The 26,204-nt window shown below is 39.9% G+C and overlaps 1 protein-coding gene across 1 annotated transcript in view; it reads right to left on the bottom strand.

Annotated features, from left to right (window-relative positions):
• Positions 1-19,400, bottom strand: part of PPP1R14C (protein phosphatase 1 regulatory inhibitor subunit 14C) — a 57,834-nt gene extending 38,434 nt beyond the window's left edge. The window contains exon 1 of the mRNA XM_034419009.3: positions 18,727-19,400. Within this exon, the coding sequence (XP_034274900.2) occupies positions 18,727-19,005 (279 nt within the window). The 5' untranslated portion in view covers positions 19,006-19,400. The remainder of the gene's footprint in view (positions 1-18,726) is intronic.
• Positions 19,401-26,204: the final 6,804 nt, after the last annotated feature.

Below are 26,204 nucleotides of genomic sequence, written 5' to 3'. Positions count from 1 at the left end.
TGTTTTATGTAATGGGGCGGGGAGGGGAAGCAAATACGATCCTAGGTTGCATTAGCAGTCAAAATTAAGAAAACTCATTGATCCTGTCTATTCTGATCTAGTCAAACTGTAACTAGAATAATTTGTCCAGTTTTGAGAACTGCAATTTAGGAAAGATGGTGAGTGCGTTCAAATAAAGCAACTAAAATCAAGAGGGGGGGGTGGCGCTGAAAAGATATCCTTCTGGGAAAGAACTGGAGCCACTACTAAAGTTTACCTTCAAGAAGAACAAACTGCAGGACTCACAATAACTGTCTGTAGAAGATGAGGCAGACTTGTTCAAAGCTGTTTCAGAAGACACACAAGAATCTGGGTTTAAATTACAAGGAAGTAGATTTTGCTTGGACAACATGAGAACTTTACTACTAGTAAGAGTTGTTCAACAATGGAATAAATTGCCCTAGGAGATGTGGACTCTCTTCTCTGGAGATGTTCATGATAATTTGATGTGACAGAGGTTTTCCCCTAATTGGGAGGAAGTAGACTAGATGGCCTCCAAGGATCCCTTCCAATCTTTTTGTGAAGTCATTTATTTCCACAATGATCTCATTCTTACACACCATAGGAGGAAATATACACTTTTAACAGATGCAAAATCCGACTTAACATTTAAGGAGCTTTAAAACCAAAAAATGCAATCTACCTGGAGAACCAGGCATTTTGAAGCAGTCTTGCAGGTGTACAGCAGGTATCGCTGCAACGGTAGTTAGAAGTGGTGCTGTGTTGCTTAGCAAAGAGTTTGGGGGAGATGCAGATTCAAGTTTCCACTTAACCATATAGCTGCTTCCAAGTGACTATTAACCAGTCATTCTCTCTCAGCCCAGCCTACTTCACGTACCTATTCTGGGGCTATATAGCAAAGCCAGGTTCCACGAGGAAAGGCTTGATATAAATGCAGTACAGATGGTCCTCAACCTAAGACTATAATTGAGCCTGCAATTTTGATCATAAGTCATGATGGTCATTAAGTGGATCACCACACTCAATTTTATGGCCTTTTTTGCAATGGTTCTGAAACGAACTCTGCAGTCATTACACAAACTCCTTGTTTACTATGGGGTGGGTTTTTTTTTTTTTGCCAGAAACAGAAAGTAAACACCTAAATTGCAGTCAAATGTCCTTAAATCTGGTCAGGATGCCAAGCACCCAAAATGCAGCCACATAACCACATTGGAATTTCAAATCCAGGTGGTAAGTAGCTTTTTCTGGGTCTGTTTTAATGTTGAACAGTTGCTAATTTACCAGTCGTAAACCGAGGACTATCTATAAATGTATATTATCAACATGCATTATAGGGAATATAAGGGTTGAGACAATGAGCTAATCAAGTACAGACAATAATTTTTTTAACCTTGGTGATCTATATGTATTCCTGTACAAGCCTTCAGAAAGTAGCTGCCATTTATTCATAATAACCTATAACAAGTACACAAAACCAGTTTTACAACACTGCAGCAACTAGATTGTAATAAGTGTGCAGTCATAGGTGTAGTTAAAACATTCAATAGTAGGACAGGTTGATTATCTTCTGAAATGAAATACTTTGGAAAAATCAGTGCATTCCAGAGTATTAATCAAGACACGCCTTGCATCTGCTCAAATGTTTTGGAGTATAATTCCTAACAACCCTAGTCATGGATCATACCAGTTTAATCTGACAGAATTATAATACTGCACAAGATCCAAGTTGGGGAAGTAAAAATCATCTAACTTTGCAGACGGTTAGGCTATAGAATATAATTCATTAATCTGCTATAGTCTGAAGATCAAGTTGTCACATTGTCCCCAAGCTTAGTCAGGTTTATAACGTGTATAAGATTACACATTAGGCATGACAAATATGCTTTCCAAAACAGGAAAGTAGACAGACACTTCCACTGAATTACCTCACAAAATATTTGAAGATGGAATAAAAAGCCTTTTAAAAAAAATCTAACATGGATGATAGTCTTTTGAGGATTCTGCAAGGTCATTTCCTTAGGTCTAAAATAAAAATAATAATATACTTATAAGAATAAATTATATTTCATGTCTGTCTGTCTGTCTGTCTGTCTGTCTGTCTATCTATCTATCTATCTATCTATCTATACCTATATCTACGTATCTGTCTGTCTGTCTGTGTCTCCCTCCCCCCCTCCCCCCCTCTCTCTCTCTGAGAATCTCGGAGATGGCCCTGAAGTTTTCTTGGCAAGATTTTCCAGAAGTGGTTTGCCATTGCCTCCTTCCTAAGACTGAGAGAAAATGACTGGCTGATGATCACCTACTGTGTTTCCCCGAAAATAAGACATCCCCTGATAATAAGCCCAATCGGACTTTTGAGCGCATGCACTAAAATAACCCCCCGAAAATAAGCCCTCTTGAAAACAAGCCCTCCTTAAAATAAGCCCTCCCCGAAAATATTTAACTGTATGCGCAGCCGGTCCCCGCCATTTCCTCTGGTTAGGGTTAGGGACATAGAGCTGGAAATCAGGTAAGATGGCAAGAGAAGCCCCATCTTGCTCCATGTGCCCCAAAATAATAAGACCTCCCCAAAAATAAGGCCAAGCACTTATTTCAGGGTTCAAAAAAATATAAGACAGGGTCTTATTTTGGGGAAACACGGTAGCTGCTTTGTGTCCAAGGCAGAACTACATGGGGGAGTAAAAACCCACAACCCCAAAATGAGATTTATGTTATTTTCCAAATTTCTAACAGCAATTCTATAATCTTAGTGGGTCTTGGAGTGACAGATATTCTTCCACCTAAATTTGTACAAGAAAATGGACCTCAACCCTGCTAGTGAATATAGCTGATGCTCTGGTTAGTAGTTTGAAGATCATAATTCTACAGGATCATAATTCCTGCTGCACCTTCTCTAGTGCTTGCAGCTCTGTGTATTAATGCCACTCCTGCACTCTACACTTGAGATAGATATTAGGTTAAAGTAAAAATCCTCTCGAGACAATCTGACCTGAACTCCTGGAACAAACTTGTTGATAAGTGAATTTTATTGTTATTTGAGCCTATTTTAAGAACATTGGTTTTTCTTTGTCTGCTTACAATTGAATTCAATCCAATTTCATATTATTAAAAATCAGATAGGGGCTACTTTAAACATGCTTACTATACACTATTTCCCTCATCTTGTGGTATTAAATGACATTCTTATTTGTGGGAACCAGCCATTTTGAAATCCCTTCCTGCTGTCTTAAATACTATTAAAAAGGGTTCCTTGAATAATTTATTTATATTCTAAATACGGCTAGCCCATCAAGTTTCCTGATTTTTACAGCATATCCTACAAAACCTTTATTCTTTATTTCCCAAACTCATTAACTGAAAAGATAAACTAAATCTGGGTTTTATCCTAGATTACTTATCCTTAGATAATATATGTTATAAATTATTGCCTCTGGAAGTAACAAGCTACTCAATCTAGAGACTGACCTATAGATCCCGATGTAGTCCATATATACAGGTAGTCCTCGACTTAGGACCACAATCGAGCCCAAAATTTGTTGTTAGTAACAGTTGTTAAGTGAATCTGACTTCCCTATTGACCTTACTTGTCAAAAAGCAATCCTTAATACATATACATCGAGGGAAGTATGTAGTGGGGTATCCCAAGACTCTTAGGCCCAGCACTCTTCAATATCTTTATCAGTGATTTAGATGACGGGATAGAAGGGGAACTCATCAAATTTGCAACAACAACAAGAAGAAGCTGGCAGGAATAGCCAACACCCCAGAAGTTAAGATTAAGATACAGAAGGATATTGACAGACTTGAACACTGGGTCCTATCTAACAAAATAAAATTCAATGGTGATAAAAGTAAGGTTCTACATTTAGGCAAGAAAAACCAAATGCACAGGTATAGAATAGGAAGTACCTGGGTCAATAGTAGTAACTGCAAGAGGGATCTTGGAGCCTTAGTGAACAATCACTTAAATATGAGCCAACAATATTTGGCACCTGCCAAAAAAGCCAATGCAGTCCTAGGCTGCATTAACATAGGAGTAGAATCAAGATTATGTGAAGGGTTAATGCCCCTTTATAATGCTTTGGTAAGGCCACACTTGGAATACTGCATCCAGTTTGGGTCGCCACAATATAAAAAAAGATGTTGAGACTCTAGAAAGAGTGCAGAAAACAGCAACAAAGATGATTAGGGCAGTAGTGGGTTTCAATTTTCTTCACTACCGGTTTGCTACTGGGAGCGCACGGGCAGAGCGCTTCTGATGATGTCTGGGCGGGTGGGCGGAGCCTCCCACCGCCACCGCTACTGGTTCGCCCAAAGTGGGGCGAACTGGTAGCAACCCACAACTGGATTAGAGAACTGGAAATTAAACCATACAAAAAATAGTTGCAGGAATTGAATATGTAGTTTAATGAAAAGAAGGGCTAGAGGTGACATGATACTCGTGTTTTCCCGGTCTTATATTTTTTTTTGCTCCAAAAGACGCATTAGGGCTTATTTTCAGGGAAATATGGTAGCACTGTTCCAATATCTAAGGGGCTGCCACAAAGAAGAGGAAGTCAACCTATTCTCCAAAGCACTGGAAGGCAGGTCAAGAAGCAATGGATGGAAACTGATCAAGGAGAGGAGAAACTGTCTGGTATTTAGATCAATTAATCAGATGTACAACTTGCCTCAAAGAGGCAAGAGGTTGGACAACCATTTATCTGAAATGGCATAGGGCTTCTTGCTTAAGGGGGGTTGAATTAGAAGACCTCCAAGGTCCCTTCCAACTCTGTTATTCTGTTTAATCACAAAAGTTGATTTAATAACCAGAGGACACTGCAATCATAATAAATATATGCCAATTGCCAAACACCCAAATTTTAATTATGTGACCTTGGGGATGCTGCAATGGTTATAAGTGTGAAAAATGGACATGTCACTTTTTTCAGTGCCATTATAACTTTGAATGGTCATTCAACAAATGGTTGAAAGTCAAAGGTTACCTGTATAGGGCCTCCTACATCTTCTAGGAGAACCTCTGCTGCAATGCTGAAGGACAAAAAAAGCATGTCACAAGATTAATCTTCAGAGTTGCTTTGCAGCATGACAGCCAAGTTTTCTCAAGGGCCACATAAGGCCATCAGGGACATCGGATGTGGCATTCAAGACAATGATTCAGTACAACCTTAATTGGCTCCTGTGAGGCATTATTGCATTGTAGTGATCCCTCTGAAAATTACTAAACATTGGTTTGAAAACTAACCACTACTCCATGATATAAAATCAAATAGCTGTCTTGCTTCTAAAAGTGGTAGCTCCAGCTTTTTGAGGAAATATAATAAGGGGTAAACCACCTTTAAAGGGAAAAAAAAAACTATGAGTTTTTTACTTCAGAATGAAAAACTTGAATGCTTTGGGACCCATCTCCCTTGCTGCCAGAGAATGCTTGCCAGAAGCAATCATATGGAGAAAGAAACAGTACAATTATTTCTCTACCCAATGGGCTGATTTTTAAAGATAATGAGACACTAGAACTAAAACATACAATCCTGTAAATATGCAGTTCCTATAGACCTCAAACAGTGGAGAAAATGATGGTACAGAGGCAATTCCTAGCATCCAGTTGAATCGAAATCTCTCAAGCAACTATATCTATTTATAAAGAACTCTCATCTCTGCAGAACTACAATTCCCAAGCTTCAGTTTTCAAATTTGCGCAGAGCCAGCAGGGAGTACAAAGTATTGTGGCTAAGCAAAGAAATTAAAAATACAGTATAAAGTTTAGATTTAAAAATGGTTTTGAAATATCCGGTTGGTCCTTTAAGTTTGAAAGAATTCTACTACCCCATAATAAGATGCTAAAAGCAATGTGTGCCATATTACTCTTGCTGCTATATAGTTATTTTTAATAATTAAGAAATCATAGCTTCCTCTCCTCTCAAAGTGCAGGTCTACTCTATAGGGCAGTGATGGCTAACCTTTTTGCCATCGCATGCCAGGAGAGGGGGGGCGGGGGAGGGTTGCGCGTGCACGTGCCCACGCGCATGAAAGCACAAACCCCCCCCGCTCCTGGCACATGATGGCCTGGTAGGCCCGTTTTTCTTTCTTACCTGGTTCCAGATCCTCTCTATTTATTTGGGAAGGGCGAAAACAGCCTTTCCCACTCCCTTGGAGGCCCTATGGAGGCTGAAAGGGCCCATTTCCCAACTCCCGGTGGGACAGGAAGTGACATTTTTTGCTGTCCCCAGCCTCGAGCCTCTGTAGGAGTCTCTAGGAGCCTCTCTAGGAGTCTCTAGGAGCCTCTTCCCAGATAAATAGAGAGGATCTGGAGCCAGGTAAGAAAGAAAAATGGGCCTTCCCCACCTCCCCCCAGGCCCTTCAGAGGCAGGAAACAGCCTGTTTCCCTACTTCTGGTGGGCCCAGAAGGCCCGAAAATCAGCTGGCCGGCACACGCATGCGCCCCAGAGCTGAACTGGTGTGCCCACTAATATGGCTCTGCATGCCACCTGTGGCATGCGTGCCAAAGGTTCGCCATCACGGCTATAGGGTCTCTGGATCTAACTCCTTCAACTGCTATTAACATAAATCATGCTGCTGTATGGTTGCTTCCAAACAGACAGCTTTATGCTTATCCCAAAGCCTAAAGAACTTGTGCAGCAATTCTGAGATTCTCTTGTAATCTGTAAATTGTCCCATAATTTCTTCAAACCGAAGATGTCTGGATGTTCCCATCACCTTCTCTCAACACGGGAGAGCCATTGCTGACACAGCGATCAAAAAGGTTATGCAACAGGAAAAATATATCCAAATATAAATTGAACATGGCATGAAATAGAAATGAAGAAGCACCAGAACTGAAAAAAGTTCACACTTGGATGAATGTGAATGAGATTAATGCAATGGTGAAATCCAAATTTTTTTACTACTGGTTCTGTGGGCGTGGCTTGGTGGGCGTGGCAAGGGAAGGATACTGCAAAATCCCCATTCCTTCCCCACTCCTGGGGGAAGGATATTGCAAAATCTCCATTCTCACTCCACTCTGGGGCCAGCCAGAGGTGACATTTGCCGGTTCTCCAAACTACTCAAAATTTCTGCTACCGGTTCTCCAGAACCTGTCAGAACCTGCTGGATTTTAACCCTGGATTAATGACATTTTTTCATGTTCTACGGTACTACATAGCTTACTACTGACTATCACTGATGGTCTGTCGAACTGATAAAGTGTTCAGTGTGTGTGTGAACCAAAAACCATTCAAGCGTACTATTTTAATCTATATTTGATAAACATTTTGCAACATGCAGCCTGACATAAGGTATTTTTTTCTTACACTACAGTTCATACATTTCAAGGCTTAAGGAGAAAAAAGTAGACAAAAATTTACACCACAAAAATAACGTATGCCTGGAATCAAAGCTGTTCTCTCGCGTAGCAACTATTAGACAGGGGATACAAGTGGCAATGTGCAAACAGATTCATTTTCTAGCAGAAGGATCACTCTGGAGGCTAAAATATATTCTAAATTCTGATTTTTTCTGATTCTGAGTATTAATATGTTTCATTTAACAGCATTTAGTTAGAAGAACTAATAATATAACCAGATACAAATATTTCGAGATCTGGATTATAAAATTCCAGAGTAAATTCTTTTAAGCATTGACATGCAACAAAATTTGTAGTTTGACTTCCTTTGTTGACAAACTTATATTTGGCATAACTTTTCTTAATGATGATAAAAAAGATGGAATCAGAACAGATTTCTGGTTCGGTGACTTAATTTTCACAATCTGTCAAAAGAGATACTCAAGGAGCCTGTAGTTTCATTTACACAACTCATTTTTTTCATGCAGAGAATGGCTGGTTCCAACCACTTATTTATATAATTGAATTTTACTTTTTATATACAAAATCAGCAGCATTGCAATTTATTCATTTAGTTACTGATGTCTGAAAGGTACATAGCGTATTCAGCCAGAGTATTGCTACAAGTACTGTACTTAAGCTCTTTGAGCTAGAAATGATCCAATTAGACCTCCATAAGAGCAAAGGATCCTCCCTCCTCCATCCACCTGCCTGGGAGGGGAAATACATTAGCTTGCAAATCTAATATTATTTTAAACAAGAACTTCAACAGTCTATTATTAGGAGCCACCTAGAGTTGGTTAGAAGATGGGCAGCTCTATTAATGCTTTCAATAAACAAATAAACAAATGGTCTATTATCTGTTATATTCTAAAAAGCACATACATTCTAAAATCCACCTTGTATTCAGGGATACACTTATATACTGTACAGAGAAACACACGCATGAAATAAGGAAAATTGATCCTAGGAGAATAATGTCAGTCTGAAAGTACATTAGGGAGGAAAAGAAAGAACAGGGAACGAAAAAGCTGTTGGGAGATATAAATATGAAGGATCTAGGGTTTTGAACCAGCTGCAGGGTATGTATACTGTAGAATGTAAAATTGTGAAATTTAAAAAAAAAGTACCATAAAAAGTTACACATTTTTTCAGGATATCAGGGGCTGTTTTATTTATTACAGGTAGTCTTCAAATTACAACCATACTGGAGTCTAGACATTATGGTCATAAGTCGTGACAGTCAAAAACCGCGTTGTTTCGCTGAAAACCGGAAGCAAATGCCGGTTTTTCAACAAAACCAGCATAAAATATGGTCGCATGACTGCAGGATGTGGCAAATGGCCCTAAATGCAGCTGTACTCCCATGCACCCAAAGGTCACTCATATGATCATGATGAATGGGGGATTATTGGAATTTTGAATCTGGGTTGTAACCTCAAGATAGATCTGTTATAACTTTGGTGGCTAAGCAACTGGTTATAAGTCAAGGACTATCTGAAATTGTTTTAATGTATAAACAAAGCTAATATAACAAGCCATTTCAATAAGTGTCCCTTTTTCAAAAGCTATCAGACATTCCTTTACTTTCTAAAAGGATGCCCATTTTTGCTCGGAAAATTTTATTTTTGAAGAGTACAGATTTTCTTCTTGAGCTTCTTGCAAATATATCATTTTAAGTTTTCAAGGGATCTGACCTTAGATTTTTATACATATATTTAATTTTCCATCAAAAAACCTTTTGAATATAATTGAATTCTTGAGATTTGTCGCTATTTATTATAACTGCAAATGCTAGGTTGATAGGAAATTACTGTTTGTGTATTTTGAAAAGAAAATAAGTGTCGGAAGGAATGCCTAGTTCTTAGAAATAATAGATGAAACACAGATGTTTTCCCTGCATTTATCCTCAATTCCATCAGCTTTTGTGGATATCCAGTATCTGCAGGATATTTTATTCATTAACCTATTGTTTATATTTTAAAATATATAAGCACACTCTTTCTTAATTTGAATGGATGGAGGCAATCCATTGATTTCTAATGAATTGAGAACTGGTCTGGGCTACTTATTTTCATCCTCTTAAAATAATGTAGATTATTTTATCTACATTGTAATGAGTTTGTTTAGTTCCACCATGTTTACCAAAAGATACAGCCGATTTTGTGACACTCCTCTTTTTTTAGAGCCCAGAGTGCAGAATGTATTGAGCAAGGATTAATTATTGTGGTGGATGTATCTTATTATATCCCATATCTTCTCCTACCAACTGCATCTGATATCTTCAACCAGTAGTGCTAGTTATTGCCTGCTGATTTGATAAGGGAAGAACCATTTCTGTTCAGAAGCATTGTTAAGCTCTTAAGAAGATTGTTTTTCTGCTCATTTTCAGGGTTTGTTCTGGAAAACATATCCCTTCTTCACACACACACAAAAATGTGCCCCCAACTTTGCCAAATGCCTCCCCATCCTTCACAGATGTTTGTAGGAGGTTCACCTTAACATAACTGTTTCATTTCATGGAGATGTGCTGCTTTGCCTCAAATAAATGTTGGAAAATCCATCTTTCTTTTGTGGATGCAGAATCCAGGCACGGACATCACTGATGGGGGAACAGGGTACCACTTCACATTGTTTTGAAGGGGGAGGGGGAGAATTCATTCAAATACCTAACCAAGCAAAAAAGATTTTCAAAGATTTGCACAACTTTAATGGGGATATCTCTGTTAAACACGGAGACAAGGCATGATAATAGTACCTCTGGCTCCTAACAACTAAAAGAATTATTCTATATAGGAAGGTTTGATAACTTACCACTAACATCTGAAATCCTTACACCAATGAACATCCTTTAGGATAATTCCACCTGTCCATCCAGTCTACATTAGAACATAAGAATGGCCCTGCTGGCCCATTTATCCGGCGGTCTGTTCTTATAGTGGCCAACCAATTGCACAAGGAAGCCTAATAGTCTCCCAGCAGATGACCTTCAGAGGCATTCCCATCAATACTAATAGCCATTGATCCCCAAAACTTCCATGAATTGGTCCATCTCTCCTTTTTTTTTAACTAATCAAAGTAGTAACCAGCACATTTCATGGTAGCAAATTTCAAAGCTGGATTTAAATGTTGTGTAAGGGACAAACAAAAGGGGGAAAAATTATTCTTCCAGGATTCAATTTCATTGAGCAATCTCTGGTTCTAGTATTTTGGGAAGGGGAAAACAGCTTCTCCTTGTCCACTTTATTCACACCAGGCATAATTTGTTAACCTCAATCACATCCCTCTCATTCACCCCCCGAAATGTCACAACCACTACTCCTAGGGAAGCTGCTCCACTCCTTTGATCATCTTAGTTGCCCTCTTCTGAACTCTCTCTAGTCCCATGGTACGGCAACAAGAAGAGGGAATAATATTTAGATGCAGTCTCACCATTGATTGATATATGACATTATCACATTTATATTCTTATTTCCAATACAATTTCTTATTCTCTCTAACATGTATTTTTGGCCTTTTTTTACAGTAAATTCACACTGGGTTTACACTTTCATTGAACTATTTAACATTAGATCTCTTTCTTCATCTTTCACTATTATGTCTCTGATCTTATTGGTTTTCATGAATAGATAGGATTTTGGCACCAATATGCCAATCCTTTAGACTTGCTTATGTTGAATGGTATCTCCCCTTTTGAGACCCATATTTACATCATGACTTTAAAATTGTGCTTTCATCCAAATTCTCTGTACATATTCAGTTGTTTTGCAACTCATCTTTACTGTACATGTAACATGGATGCACACATGACAGACGTTTGGAAGGCAAAATGTCACATTTCGCTTACCCAAGAAAGTGAGTCTGAAATATGCAAGTGACATTATCTCATCAGGCAAATGGATTACACACATGCTTGGGAAAAGGCTACAAATAAACCCTGCCTGCAGGCAACTCACATTCTTAATCTGGGTAATACAGTTATGGTTCAAACAAGAATTTACACAGTGCTCAAGTTATTTCAAAGACTTAATTGCTTTCTCGGTAATCCAAATTGCTTGCAGGCATAGAACGGTTTGTCTAAGAACAGGTCCTTATTTGGATTTTCGTTTATGCTCTAGTCCACCTGAGAAACCAGGTTCATCCTCTTGAGATCCTCCTGGCTACGAGCAAGTATGCTTTTGTCCATTTTAAACTAGCAGACCCATTTCTAGAGCTGTGCCCTAATCACATTTTAACTGCATCATGGAAATCTTCTTTACACTAGATTGTCTTTCTGAACATTTTAAGAAATGTTGTTTGCTACAATTCAAGACCAGCAATGTTTCTGACACAGGTCAGTTCTTGGAAGGCAGTGACTCTACTTTTTATAAATTTTTCACCAGCTTCTAGTTCCTTTGCAGTCTCATCTTTTTTACCACAAATCTTAAATGAACCAAGACCAAGAAAATCTCCTATATAAAACCACTAAATCTACTGCAGAGGAAATTCTTATTATGAGTGAAGGCGAATATATGTGTCCCAGGATAATGTTGCAGGATCCAATCTGGGTTGGCCATTGAGAATTCTTATTACTTGTCAACATATGGTTTGTATTTGGTTAGGATGCAGGATGGAGTTTTCTCTCTCTCAACCAGAATACCTGTCCATCATGACAGCAGAATTCCAGGATATCCTAAATTGAGAAGGTTTACCTAACCTGTGTAAACCCTTTCAGTAGGAGGCTTGTCTTACCTTCTCCATGATGTTTTGCAATTGGCTCACAAAGGTTTGTTTCAAGAGCACAAATGAGACGGCAAATTGCTGATCTATTAACTTTCTGCTACGTTCCATTTTTCCCGTTTACCTTGTGATTTTAGAGTGCACTTGTCTTATTTGAACTGTAGCTGTAGGTCACCTTGAGTATTTTAATGGAAAAGGAAGATCACGTTTAAAGAAATATAAATGAACTATTTTGGTAGTTCATTGTTCTCAAATCTTTTGCTCTCAAGATTCAGGCGAAGTAATATACAATACATGTCATATTTGAATAGAGCTATAATGAGAGCATCACCAAAGGTGGCAACACCAAGTCAAACAGCTGAGTTCTAAGATAGCTAGGCAGGGTCAGACTTCATTAGCACTTGGATGTCAGTACAGGTAGTCCTCGACTTATGATCAAATTTCTGTTGTTAAGTGAGACATTTGTTAAGTGAGTTTTGTCCCATTTTACAACCGTTCTTGCCTCAGTTGTTAAGTGAATCGCTGCTGTTGATAAGTTAGTAACCCGGTTGTTAAGTGAATCTGGCTTCCCCATTGACTTTGCTTCTTAGACGGTCACAAAAGGGGATCCCATGACTTTGGGACACAGCCTTGGTCATAAATATGACCCAGTTGTCAAGTATCTGGATTTTGATCACATGATCCTAGGGATGCTGCAAAGGTCGTAAGTGTGAAAAATGGCCATAAGTCACTTTTTTCAGGGCTGTTGTAACTTTGAATGGTCACTAAATGAACTGTTGTAAGTCAAGGACTACCTGTCCACTGCAGGAAATCCCAGGACAGCTGACTAATTTGGGAAGTTATAAAAAAGCTCCCGAAAGAAGACAGTGGCAAACCAATTTCTTACTGTGCTGAGAAAATGACATGGATTGTCCCTATAATCACTAGGAATCAAGTTCAATTTTGGGGTAGTCTCTATTTATAATAGCAGCATGTTAGGATTTAGTGTCTCTTGCCCTCTGCCAATAATATAGAAAAAGTAAAATCGAAGTTCTCTTTCACGCAGACTATAAGAAGTTCATTTTTGTTCATTCTATTCCTGAATGAGAATTCCTGAATGAACGAATCTCCTCAGAACAGCAACTGTACAAGTAGTCCTCAACATAGGACCACAATTGAACCCAACATTTTTGTTGCCAAGTGAGAAATTTGTTAAGTGAGTTTTGCCTCATTTTACGACTTTTCTCGCCACATTTGTTAAGTGAGTCACTACAGTCCTTAAATTAGTAACATGGTTGTTAAATGAAGCTGGTTTCCCCATTGACTTTGCTTTTCAGAAGGTCACAAAATGGGATCACATGCCCCCGGGACATGGCAACTGTCATAAATGTGAGTCACTTGTCAAGCATCCAAATGTACATCACGTGACCGTGGGGATACTTGCAATGGTCATAAGTTTGAAAGACAGTCATAAGTCACTTTTTTCAATGCTGTTGTAACTTCAAACGGTCACTAACAGGGTGTGCTCCCGTTACTTGTCCCAGTTTCTGCCAACCTAGCAGTTCGAAAGCACATAAAAAATGCAAGTAGAAAAATAGGGACCACCTTTGGTGGGAAGGTAACAGCGTTCCGTGCGCCTTTGGCGTTTAGTCATGCCGGACACATGACCACGGAGACATCTCAGGAAAGCGCTGGCTCTTCGGCTTTGAAACAGAGATGAGCACTGCCCCCTAGAGTTGGGGAAGTCTAGCACATATGTGCAAGGGGAACTTTTACCTTAAGTCGAGGACTACCTGTATTGTCTTAAGCAATAGAACTTAAGCATAGCAATCAAGAAGTACAGGTAGTCCTCAGCCTACGACCATAATTGAGCCCAAAATTTTGATTGCTAAATGAGACACTTGTTAAGTGAATCACTGTGGTTGTCACATTAGTAACACGGTTGTTAATTGAATCTGGCTTCTCCATTGACTTTCTAGTCAGAAGGTCGCAAAAGGGGATCACATGACCCCAGAACACTGCAACCGTCAAAAATATGAGTCAGTTGCTGATGGTCCGAATTTTGATCATGTGACCATGGGAACCCTGCAATAGTTGCAAATGTGAAAAACGGTCATAACTCGCTTTTTTTTTCAGTGCCATTGTAACTTCGCATGGTCACTAAACGAACTGTTGTAAGTTGAGGACTACCTGTAATACGTTTTCAGCACTTTCTCACTCTTCATTCTCATTCCCAATATTTAGCTATAGCAAGCTGAGCAAGACCAAGCAATAAGATGTTGCCGGGATGAGGGCATTGAACAGGAAAGGTAATAGATCAAACATGCCTTTCTCCTTGTTTTCCCACTCCTGCTCCCAGGACAGTGACAGTCTATCACCTTTTCCATAAATAAAAAGACTTGGCAATAGTAAGAGCAGGCAGTGAGGAGAGAAATGACTCTTTCATCACTGGACAGCATTGATTTATCCCTGGTGGAGGCTTACCAGCACCCATACATTCTCCTTGCAAGAGAGGATACAAGCCCAAAAATGGGATGGTGAAAAAAGGGAAAAAAGATTAAGTTGGATCTTTCCTCCACTTATATTCCTTTGATCAAGGTCTACAATACAGATAGTCCTCGACCTGTGGCCCCAATTGAGCCCAACGTTTCTATTGTTAAGTGAGTTTTGCCCCGTGTTACGACCTTCCTTGCCACAGCTGTTAAGTGAATCACTGCAGTTGGTAAGTTTATTTATTAGATTTATATTGCTGCCTATTCGCCCATGGCGAATAGTTAATAACTATTAAAAGTTAATAAGAATCTTACTTCCCCATTGACTGTGCTTGTCGGAAGGTCGCAAAAGGTGATCCCATGACCCTGGGACAAACCAGCGGTCATAAATATGACCTAGTTGCCAAGTATCCGAATTTTGATCACATGACCATGGGGATGCCGCAAAGGTCTTAAGTGTGAAAAATGGTCATAAGTCACTTTTTCAGTGCCGTTGTAACTTTGCCATTGTCACTAAAGTAACTGTTGTAAGTCGAGGACTACCTGTATTAAGGACAGACTTCCAACATGTCTATTCTCTGATGTATTTTAATCTTCAAGGGGAATGCCAATTTCCAAGTTCCACACATAAGACTCCAGAGAATTCTTGCCAATATGTTAGTTCAAGAAATCTTTAGAAAGAAAACTAAAAAGGAAGCTTTTAGGACTAAACATTAGTTGGATATTGAAATAACCCAAAAAGCCAAAATGTGGCTTATTGGTGAACACATCTACTGGTGAGCATCTCCTTTCAAGCATGAAAGCTAAAAAGCAGCTGCCCCATTTGTTTTAACTTAGTCATCTTCACGATAATTCTGCAGCACCTAACCAGAAAGTGATGTACCATCAGCCACAGGCATCTTTCCTGAATTGCTCTGAAAAGATAATTTAAATGTCCCTAGGCATGGAAGTGAGCTCTACCCACACAGATCAGTGAAGGAAACTAAGATGTGAAAATAACTGGAAGAGGGTATCTATCCATTTAGCCTCCCAACTGAAGAAAATAGCAGAGAAGTACTCCTATTTTTTTCTAACCCTGTTCTTATTTAGCACGACATGTTAAACTAATAGCCTTGCTCATAAAAAGCAGAAAGGAAATTCCATTCATTGCCCATTTTGCAGAATGGAAGGACCTGGGAAAGAGCAGGGTATGAGAGTCATACAATATGGTTTACCCTATACTGCTCAAAAAAATAGAGGGAACGCAGAAGATATCCGAGATCTGAATGAATGAAATAGCCTTATTAAATACTTGGTTCGTTACATACAGTAGTTTATACACTGCGCAAACAACTAAAGGGAACACAAAACTACTGTATGTAACGAACAAAGTATTTAATAAGGTTATTTCATTCATTCAGATCTTGGATGTCTTCTGCTTGTGCTCCCTTTATTTTTTTTGAGCAGTATATTATAGCACAGACTCTTGAGTGGTTCACAGTAACCTCACAAGCTCAGGTTGCCCCAGTTGCTTAAACGAGTTACTTTCATACCAAGTAGCTGCATTTACTAAAAGCTACCTTGGTTAGTTTTTCTCTAGCAAGAAAAAAACCAGATCATTTGGTTCAGTGTACTGTACAAACTCAGTACATTGGCTGATTCAGTAATCACATTATTTATGTTGGGTGAATGTATCCTATGATGTTGTCCAGCTATATTAAATTTTGAATGAAAAGTGAATGAAATACAGATTATAATATTCCGTAATATTATCCAGTATTTTTATTTCCTTACTGCATTGTAGGTTAGCTAGAAAGAATAATATGTAACAACCCTCCAACATCATTCGCTATTATTCTATTCCAATGTCATTCACTATTCTACCTCTATTGTAGACTGGGTAGTTGTGCTAAAATACAGTTTACAGGAACCCTGCAACATAATCCATTGTTAATTAAATCCTTTGTTCTTGTTAGCCTCATCTCCAAGTAAATTAACTTCTACTGACTTGAAACAGCGTAACTGCACTTCTTAATCTTCAAAAACATATTTAAATGTTTTGCAGTTAAAGGAGGGTTCCTATCAGAGCAGAAATCCTTATATTTTGCTATGCGCTTTCCCAATGGAAGAAAACAGGTCAGACAAATCTGGAATGGTTCGTCTGACACATATGCCAGACATGTGGCAGGACAGCCCACAGCAGCTGGCTGTGGGGAAGGGATGATACCAACAGGCAGGGAAAGCACAGAGCAGCTAGCAAAGGGGGAGACAGCATGGCCTCACCCTGACATCCACAAGTCAGATAATCCAGACTGGCATATGGGATTGGACCTACTGCCTCCACTTCTCTGTTGCAGATAATTAATTCCTAGGTTTCTTAACTTAAGTAACTTTAAACCGTATGGACTTCAACTCCCAGAATTCTCCAGATGGCTATGCTACCTGGGGAATTATGCGGATTGAAGTCCACATATTTTACAATGGCCGAAGTTGAAAAACACTATCCTAACGCTATCAACAAAAGAGATATGGAACTACATACCAGCTTTCTGTCGTTAATGAACTTTCTGGTAAGCAAAAAGATGGAAGGGAAAAGGTGGGAAAGTATGGGATATTTTTAAACGCACCAGTTTCTTAAAAATCCCTTTGCCTCAGGTTCCTCAGGTTTTAAAGAAAGGTCTGCTTTCAAAATATTAGCTGTGTAATAAATTAATAGTTTCTTAGGAAAATGACTTTGGTATTATATGGCTACTTCTAAAGGAACAGATTTCATTTATGTATTGCCACTACTTGAGCCATTGAAAGATTTAAAAAATGGCAAAATGTTTATGGAAACCGATGCCATCTTTGTGTAATTTTGTTGATTAACAATTTTTTTAAAAAATCAAACCCCACTACAAATACATTTAGAACCAGAAGTACCAGTAGTTGAATATTATCCCTTCAGATGCACTTTTTAAAGAACCTACATAAAATGCCTTTTGCTAATCTAGGGAGTATTTTGTTTCTTTTGACTCTAGGGACAGCTAATAATCACATTCAAATGTCAGTCACTTTTCACTCAACAGGAAGATCCTTGGTGCAGAGGAAAATAAATCAGATTCTCATTTAACTTCTCTGTTCACAAGCCTCAACAGATTCCGGCTCAAGCTTTAAATATATTTGGGGGAAGGGGAGAAAAATGCAGAAGGTTCATTCCCTGAACTTCTTCCCACCTTAGGTAGCTTTATTTCATCAGAAAAGCCCTCTTCACCTAACCAAGGTTAATAAAATCTATTTTCATCCTAAAGCTGCAGTTTAGAATCACAGATGGAGGGAATTTAGCAGTCAGAAATATGAACAGACATGGCATCTACAATGGCAAAAAAAAAAAAATGTGTATTATATGTCACTAGGAATTTTAAACCCAGGAAGGCAGAAAAGGGACTTCTTCTGGGCTCAAATAAATCAGAGCTTCACTGCCTGCAGGGTTAAGGATCTCAGCTAAACTGATGTAGGCAGAAACACAGAGTGTGACATGTATCACATGGTACATAAAGCACACACCGCATGCATGATCGCTAAGCTTATCTCCCCCCACCCTCCCAAACTGTATATACAGTCTACTTATTTTCAAGGAACAGCAAAGGTAACTAACAACTGTGTGCAAAATAAGACTCCTTCATGGATGCACCGATTGCCCTGGCAAATAAAAGGAAAAGGCGGCCAAAAAAGGGGGGAGAGGGAAGACCACGAATGTCATTTGGAGGTGGCAGCGCACAGGGACACTCAACGCCCGCTCCCAATAAGGCAAGCTGCACCCCCCCCTCCCAAACCCTCGTCCTTTCCAAACTGTTAGGAAAGGATCTCCTCGCCTGCGGACGGATGGATCCGTCTCTACTCGGGAACATCCGAAGGGCGAATACACTAGTAGTAGAAAGCGAGGGACTTAATCCCCGCAAGCAACGAGTCGCCAGGGTGAGCTAAAGCTCCCGGCGAGGTAGCCAAGAGCAGCAGCGCTGGCTCTCCTCCAGCTGCACAAGGCAGGCAGGGAAGAGCCAACTCCGCGGCTCCCGGGTTCAGCTCTCCTCCCGAATGGGGGGGCGGGTGGAGCCGGACCGTCAGGGGTGTGGTGCGCGCTGCCTCGGCCCCTCGACGGGCCCGGGGCTTTCCACGGTTCGGACGCGCCTTCAGGGCGAGATCGGGCTGCGAAGGGGCGCGACAACGAGCGGGTACCTCGCAGCCGTACAGCTGCCCGAGCTGCTCCACGATCCACTCTTCCAGCACTAGCCTTTTACGCAGCTCTTTCCGATCGTACTTGACCGTCACTTTGCCCTGCTGGTGGCGCCGCTGCTGCTGCTGGACTTGGACCACGGCGGGGGCGACCGAATCTTCCCGGGAGGCGCTTCCGCGAGGGCTCTGAAAGAAAACGCGGGTCCCTCCGCCGGCGCCTCCCCCGGTGGTGGCGGCGGTGGCGGCGGGGCCCGGTTCGCTCCCTCCGGTAACCACCGACATGTTCCAGCTCAGCCTCGTGGGCAGCAGATCCCTTCCTCCGGGCGGGCGATCGGTGCTTCGGGGAGCGCCGCCGGAGCTAGCGGTATGGCTGCCGACGAAGATGACCTCCTCCGGCCACGCCGCCGCCACCGCCACCGCCGCCGTGAGGGAGCGCTCGCCTGCCTACACCTGCAGCTCGTAGCCTCTCACGGCACTGCTCGCTCCTCCGCTGCCGGTTCGGCAGGAGGAAGGCGGGCTGTCCAGCAGTCTGAAAACGGGGCGGGGACAACGCCTTAAAGACACGGCCAGCGCCTCGCTACGCCACACATTTGCTCCTTGTCGGTCCTTCAGGGCCGCTCCTGACTTTTCCCGCCCTCCCGACGGCTCTCCTGCGCCTTTAAGGCGATTGCAGAGCTACTACTTTTGGGGCCGACTTAGAGCTGCTGGGGGTTTGGGCTGAAATGCGCTCGGTAGAGCTTTGCCCTCCCGTTCACGCAGCTCTTTGAAGGACAGAAGTCGTACCAGGGTGAAACACGTCTATCCCGGCTGATCTTTTTCTCTGATGCTAACATAATTTGGGTTCCGATAAATGTTTGTGTGGGACTTCAGAAGTCTCTTACATCCGTCAAGCAATCTAGAAGACACCACAGCGGGCGAACATATTCATGCAGCTGTGTAAATGCAAATCTTGATTTACAAGCCACAAGTAAACAAACCACAGTTTGCTTATTTGTGGCTTGTAAATCAAGATTTGCATTTAAGCCACACATTTATCTGTATGTGTGAGCAAAGGCAGTTTGGGCTTACCGAAATAATTAGGAGTAGGCAAACTATGGATTTACATGGGTGATTGAAATCTGTTTCCATGAAAAACCATAGTTGGCTTACCTGTGGTTTGTTGACTAAATTGCATTCATACAAATTCATGCATAATTAGAGAATAAGGCCGTGTGCAATCTGTGAATTCAGGTTTAAAGTAGTATGATTCTAATAGAAAATATTTATAGCTCAGGATTGACATGCGGGGGTCCTTGGTGGTCTCTGAGCTTGCTTATTTTCTTGCCGACATTTCATACCCAAACTAAGTAACATCATCAGTGCTAGTAACACCGCACTCCTTACTGGCACTGATGATATTACCTAGTTTGGGTAATGAAATATTTGCAAGAACAAAAGCAAGCTCAGAGAACACCAAGGACCCCTCGTAGTATGATTCTTCTGCAAGCAGGCATGTTTGGTCAATTTGGCAACTTGGTTTCTGTTCTTGGGAATTTAAATCAATAGTAAGGAAAATAACATTTGGATGGTCTTGTGAAAGTCTCTGCATTTGGGAGTACATAAAACACAGCTGCCATTGAATAATATATCTTAACATTGCAGACACAATAACTGGAGCATATTAAATTCCCTTGCATTTATTTCTACTGTTATTCTCTGAATCTGTCTAAATCCTTCATAGTGTGATGCTCCAAATTGTACACAATAATTCAACATGCGATTTGACCAACACAATGAAATGGAGCACTTCCGTCCTGTGATTTGAAAAGTATACAGATTGTGCTTGCCTTTTTTCCAGCCACATTGCAACATTCACTCATATATTGTATGCAATTATCTACTTTTTCAAAATGTTTGCATACGTTCTATTTCCAAGACGTTACCATGTCCTTCATCCAATACCTGTAGATTTGATTTATGATTTCTAAGGGAAGAAATGTGCATTTGATTCTGTTAAATATCATTACGTTATCCTCAGGGAGAAAGTATTCAAGCAAGGAATATAATTATGTAATTATACAAAGTACTAGATAATTGCAATAGAAAATACCTAACTTTGATGACTAAAAAGCAAAGGCTGACATCTTAATTAGATGCAATATTCTAAAAACCACAATAACTAATACATATTACGGTTAAGCCAAATAAAGGGTCACAAAATGTACAAGCTTTCAAAGATCTCCAGATTTTTTTTCTTAACTTATTACAGAAAGCACCTGCGGAATGTGAAGAAAAAGAATAAAAGAATTTATATTTAATTTAAATAATAAATTCTTCCTAGTCAAGTGCAAGGTAGAATGTAGGAAATGACTAGAGATTCAAATTAAGCTCTCTCTGTTAATTGTGACTGTATACAGAACTCCCTCAAAGGTTGTCATTATGAAAATACTAACAAGTATCTGTACCTCGTGAGACAGAATGAAGTCCTTGACTTACAACAGTTCATTTAGTGACTGTTTGACGTTACAACATCACTTTAAAAAGTGACTTATGACCATTTTTCACGCTTTTGCACGGTTGCAACATCCTCACGGTCACATGATCAAAATTCAGATGCTTGGCAACTGATTTATGACCTTTGCAGTGTCGTGGGATCATGTGGTCCCCTTTTACGACCTTCTGACAAGCAAAGTTAATGGGGAATCCAGATTCACTTAACAACCATGCTGTTAACTTAACAACTACAGTGATCCACTTAACAATTGTTGCAAGAAATTGCCCACAATTTCTTAACATGGGGCAAAACTCACTTAACAAATGTCTTACTTAGCAACATAAATTTTGGGCTCAATTGTGGTTATAACTCAAGGACTACCTGTAATACTTATAAAAAATAAAGGTTTCCCCTGTCCAGTCGGGTTTGATTTTTGAGGCCAGTGCTTATCTCCATTTCTTAGCCAAGCAAGACAGCATTGTCCAAAGATGCTTCTGTGGTCATGTGGCCAGCAGCCAAGGAACACTGATACCTTTCCAACGAAGTGGTACCTATTTTTCTACTCACGTTTGCATGCTGTCCAACTGCTAAGTGGGCAGGAGCTGCAGCAAGTAACAGAAGTTCACCCCATAGCATGGTGCTCGGGTCTTGAACCCGAGCAGTCAGCTTTCCTGCTGACAAGCTCGGTGCCCACTTCCCCAAGAGTAATATTTATAACATCATGATAATAGTAATGTCTTTAAAAATAGCATACTTGGCTACTTCTTTAGCATAACACAGCAAATATATTATTATTCCATTTCCTCAGTACCAGCACTGAATCAGAAAACCAAGTTTTAAATAAAAACTATGTCTCTTACTATCCCTGGTACATGATGACTTGGGGAAGGTAATCCATCATTGTTGGGAGGAGAACAGTCTAACTATGTTCAGCCAAGCATGCTTCAAGAATAAATATTAGAAGGAGAGAGCAACCAAGTAAAATTTGCAGCTCCCTCACAACTGTGCCTCATCTTCCATTCCCTTTGGCAGGTTCATGCATCATACTAAGCTATCATATAGCCTATGGATATTATGTAAACTTAGTTATCGTAATTTGATTATAATTTATGGCATGTTCTACAAAGTCAGCCAGCTAGGTATTTTCAAGAAACAATACTTAAAACCACAGATCAGCACAATATGTGAATGCAAGCATTCTAATAGCTTGGGGTCACATCAAACTGAACGAAATTAGCACTTGCTAAACCATAATTCTGATTCCCTTTTCCTGCCACTGAAAACAATGATCAACATTGATTCATTCATTTAATCAAGTTATATGGTGGCCCACTTCCCAGAGAGATTCTGGGTGGCTAACAAGACATTAAAAAGCAATCAATGAAATTTTAAAAAACCAGACGTACATTCTGGCTGTTAAAACACATTATACCATTTTCCAAGTTGGGTATAATTCACATCCCAAATCTGCCAGAAGGTGAAAAATGAGCAAGGTGTTGGATGACCTATAAAGTGACTTTCAATCGTAGGCATCCACAGAGGGACAAGACAATGGGGATAAATGGCACGTGCACAATGACATTGTGTAATGCTACGACTGCATTATCATGCAAATATCATGACTTATGTACTTGTGTCAGATGTTACGATGCAGTACATAATTACATGGGTGTCTGCTGCTATCTGCAATGATATCAAAATGACAAATGTCATGATATAAGCTCCATACATGCATCTTAACATCACATGCAAAGGGTGAGTTTGTTTTGTGATGTCACTTTTGTCACTTGCCCCCAACTCTGTCTTCCATGGGTACATACGTACAGCTGTGGTATTTGTATGATGATATCAGCATGTAGGCATCATTTTGGACATTGCTGTGATTTGTTATGGGTACTGCCTCTTACAATTTATACATGCTATAAAAAGGGCAAAAAAGCTTTCTGCTATCAGATGCCATTGTATTTCCAATGAAATGAATTGAAATTGTCATCAATCTTGAATAATTTGCTATTCGCACAAACTAATTACAAAGCTTCAATCCCAATAAGATGATCTTTGGGAAACCCAAATTAACATTAAGCCTCATATTGTGGACAACAGTTAGCTTTATTACAGAATGTTCTCTGTACAAAATGGGCCTTTGTGCGTGAGAGAGAGAAGGGGAGGGAGATAGAGGGAGAGAGTTGTTCTAATATTCTTCCAGGCTCTTATAAAGTTTGATCAGTCCACCTAAGCACTCCAATACATTCTTTCTACAATTTTAGTCCACCATATCATGGAAGTGATATGAGGAGCCTGGATAGCTCTGCAGACTAAAAAGCACTGTAATTTAACACCAGCTGTCTGCAATTAAAGTAAGTTCGAATCTTGCCAGGCTCAAGGTTGACTCAGCCTTCCATCCTTTCTAAGGTAGGTAAATTGAGGACCCAGTTTGTGGGGGCAATAAGCTGACTGTATAAAAATATACAAAAGTATGAAGGCTATTGCTTAACACACTGTAAGCCGCCTTGAGTCTCCAGAGAAGGGCGGCATATAAATCAAATTAAAAAAAAAAAAGTAGTACTTCAATATAGCTTCTGCAGGTGTCTAAACCATTGTTTCCACTGTACTGTTTTCAGTATTTCTCAATTTCAGCAATGTTAAGATATATGGACTTCAACTCCCAGGATTCGTCAGCCAGCCATGGGGAATTAAAGTAGCTGAAACTGGTTTAAGTCAAAGGGTTAACACATTCGTCTTTAAAGTCAGCAAGGCTCAAGGGCATATCAAAATCAATACTTTTGTATCAGAACCAATACGACTTTAATTGTCTGTCACGGTTGTGCTGTTGTTTAAAACCTTTTTGCATTATTGATTTTTCACCTTTTCCCCTTAAAAAATAACCAATTTTCACCTCCTTATAAATGAAGCAAAATTCTTTTTTCTTTATAGCCATACATACAAATATGTCCGAGTTAACATACTGTTTTGTTTTGCATGACTGTGAAGGGAAAAAGAGCAGAGAATATATAGATCACTGGTGCTCATCTACTCTTTAAAAAATAGAAGCATAAATGCATGCCTTAGGTCAGAAAGTTAATCTTTGCATCCAAAAGTCAGGGGTCTAGTAGCACCTTTCAGATTAACACATTTTATTAAAAAAAAACATGTTTTCTGAACTGATTCTGCCTTTTAATAAAGTATGCTAGTCTGAAAAGTACTACCAGATTCTTTCTGCTTTACTAATATCTGATTTTCCTTTAATTCCTTCCCCTGTCTGACTCTTCCCCCCACCCCCGACATACTTTTCATTGAATGAATGAGAATATTTAACCAATATACTCTAGGTCTATGTAACAGAATATATAGCAAAACAAATGTGGCTAATGTATACATTATGAAATATAAGTATAGCATTGAAGATACTCATGGTTTAATCCTATGCATCTGTCATTGAGGTCACCTCCAGTGAATATAATGGGGCTTAATTCTGAATTCAGTAGGCCCTTCTCCCAAGTGTACTTAATAGCAATAGCTATAGAACTTACAACTTATATACCGCTTTACAGTGCTTTACAGCCCTCTCTAACTGGTTTACAGAGCCAGCATATTGCCCCCAACAATTTGGGTCTTCATTTTACCCACCTGGGAAGGATGGAAGGCTGAGTCAACCTTGAGCCTGGTGAGATTCGAACTGCCAAATTGTAGGCAGCCAGTTGTCGGCAGAAGTAGCCTGCAGTACTGCACTCTAACCACTGCACCACCACGGCTCATTTAAGCAGCATATAAACCAGTTTTGTCTAGCGGTTAAGGCACCAGGTTAGAAAGTGGGAGACTGTGAGTTCTAGTCCCACCTTAGTCACAAAAGCCAGCTGGGTGACTTTGGGCCAATCACTCTCTCAGCTCAACTCATTTCACAAGGTTGTTATTGTGGGAAAATAGAAGGAGGAAGGTGTGTTGGATGTGTTCACCACCTTGAGTTATTTGTAAAAAATAATAATAAAAGGTGGGGTACAAATAAATAAGATTTCAGTCTGATGCCTCTTGTGCAGCCTCCTTATTTTCTTATTTAATTCACACAAACTCATTACGTGTAAATAGTCCTTGACTTATGACCACAATTGAGCCTAAAATTTCTGCTGCTAAATGAGACGCTTGTTGAGTGAATTTTGCCACCATTTTACAACCTTTCTTGCAACAGTTATTAAGTGAATCACTGCAGTTGTTAAAGTTAGTAACACAGTTGTTAGGTGAATCTGGTTCCCCCATTGAATTTGCTTGTCAGAAGGTCGCAAAAGTTGATCACATGATCTCAGGACACTGCAACCGTCATAAATATGACGGCATCCAAATTTTGATCACGTGGACCACAGGAATGCTGCAATGGTCGTAAATGTGAAAAATGGTTATAAGTCACTTTTTTCAGAGGTGTTGTAACTTTGAACCAGGGGTGAAATGCTCCCGGTTCAGACCGGATTGCCCGATCCAGTAGCGATGGAGGCAGGTGGTTCAGAGAACTGGTAGCAAAAATCTCTGGGGCCCCCCATTGCCCAGCTGAGCCGCGCAATCTTCAGAGGCTTTTTTTTACTTTTAAAAGCATTTTTTCTACAACCTCTTCGGCCAAAGAGGTTATAGAAAAAATGCTTTTAAAAATAAAAACAAAGCCTCTGCCGATCAGCTGGGATTGTCAGAGGCTTTAAAGGCATTTTTTAACAACCTCTTCAGGTTGTAGAAAAATGGTTTTAAAAGTAAAAAAAAAAAAGTTGGCCACGCCCACTCAGTCATATTACACCGTCTTTTTTTTTTTTCATGGCTCCTGGAACTTTCTTCTGTATTATGGCTTAGCAGCTTGCAGCTTGCATCTCTAGGAAATAAGTTCCTGGAAACTGACACTCTCCTTATTATTCCTTGCTTATGGTACATTCTTTAATTGGACTTCTGCAGTGGTGGCCACTGTGAAATTTTGACAATTAATGTGAACCAGGCTAATTATTTTAAGTACAATAAAGGTTCTGAAGAAGTAATT

The sequence above is a fragment of the Pantherophis guttatus genome, chromosome 1 (assembly GCF_059756535.1).
Source record: "Pantherophis guttatus breed Tessera chromosome 1, ASM5975653v1, whole genome shotgun sequence".
Taxonomy (NCBI): Eukaryota; Metazoa; Chordata; class Lepidosauria; order Squamata; family Colubridae; genus Pantherophis; species Pantherophis guttatus.
Note: the sequence above shows the minus strand (reverse complement) of the source record. Positions and strands in the feature narration are given on the sequence as shown.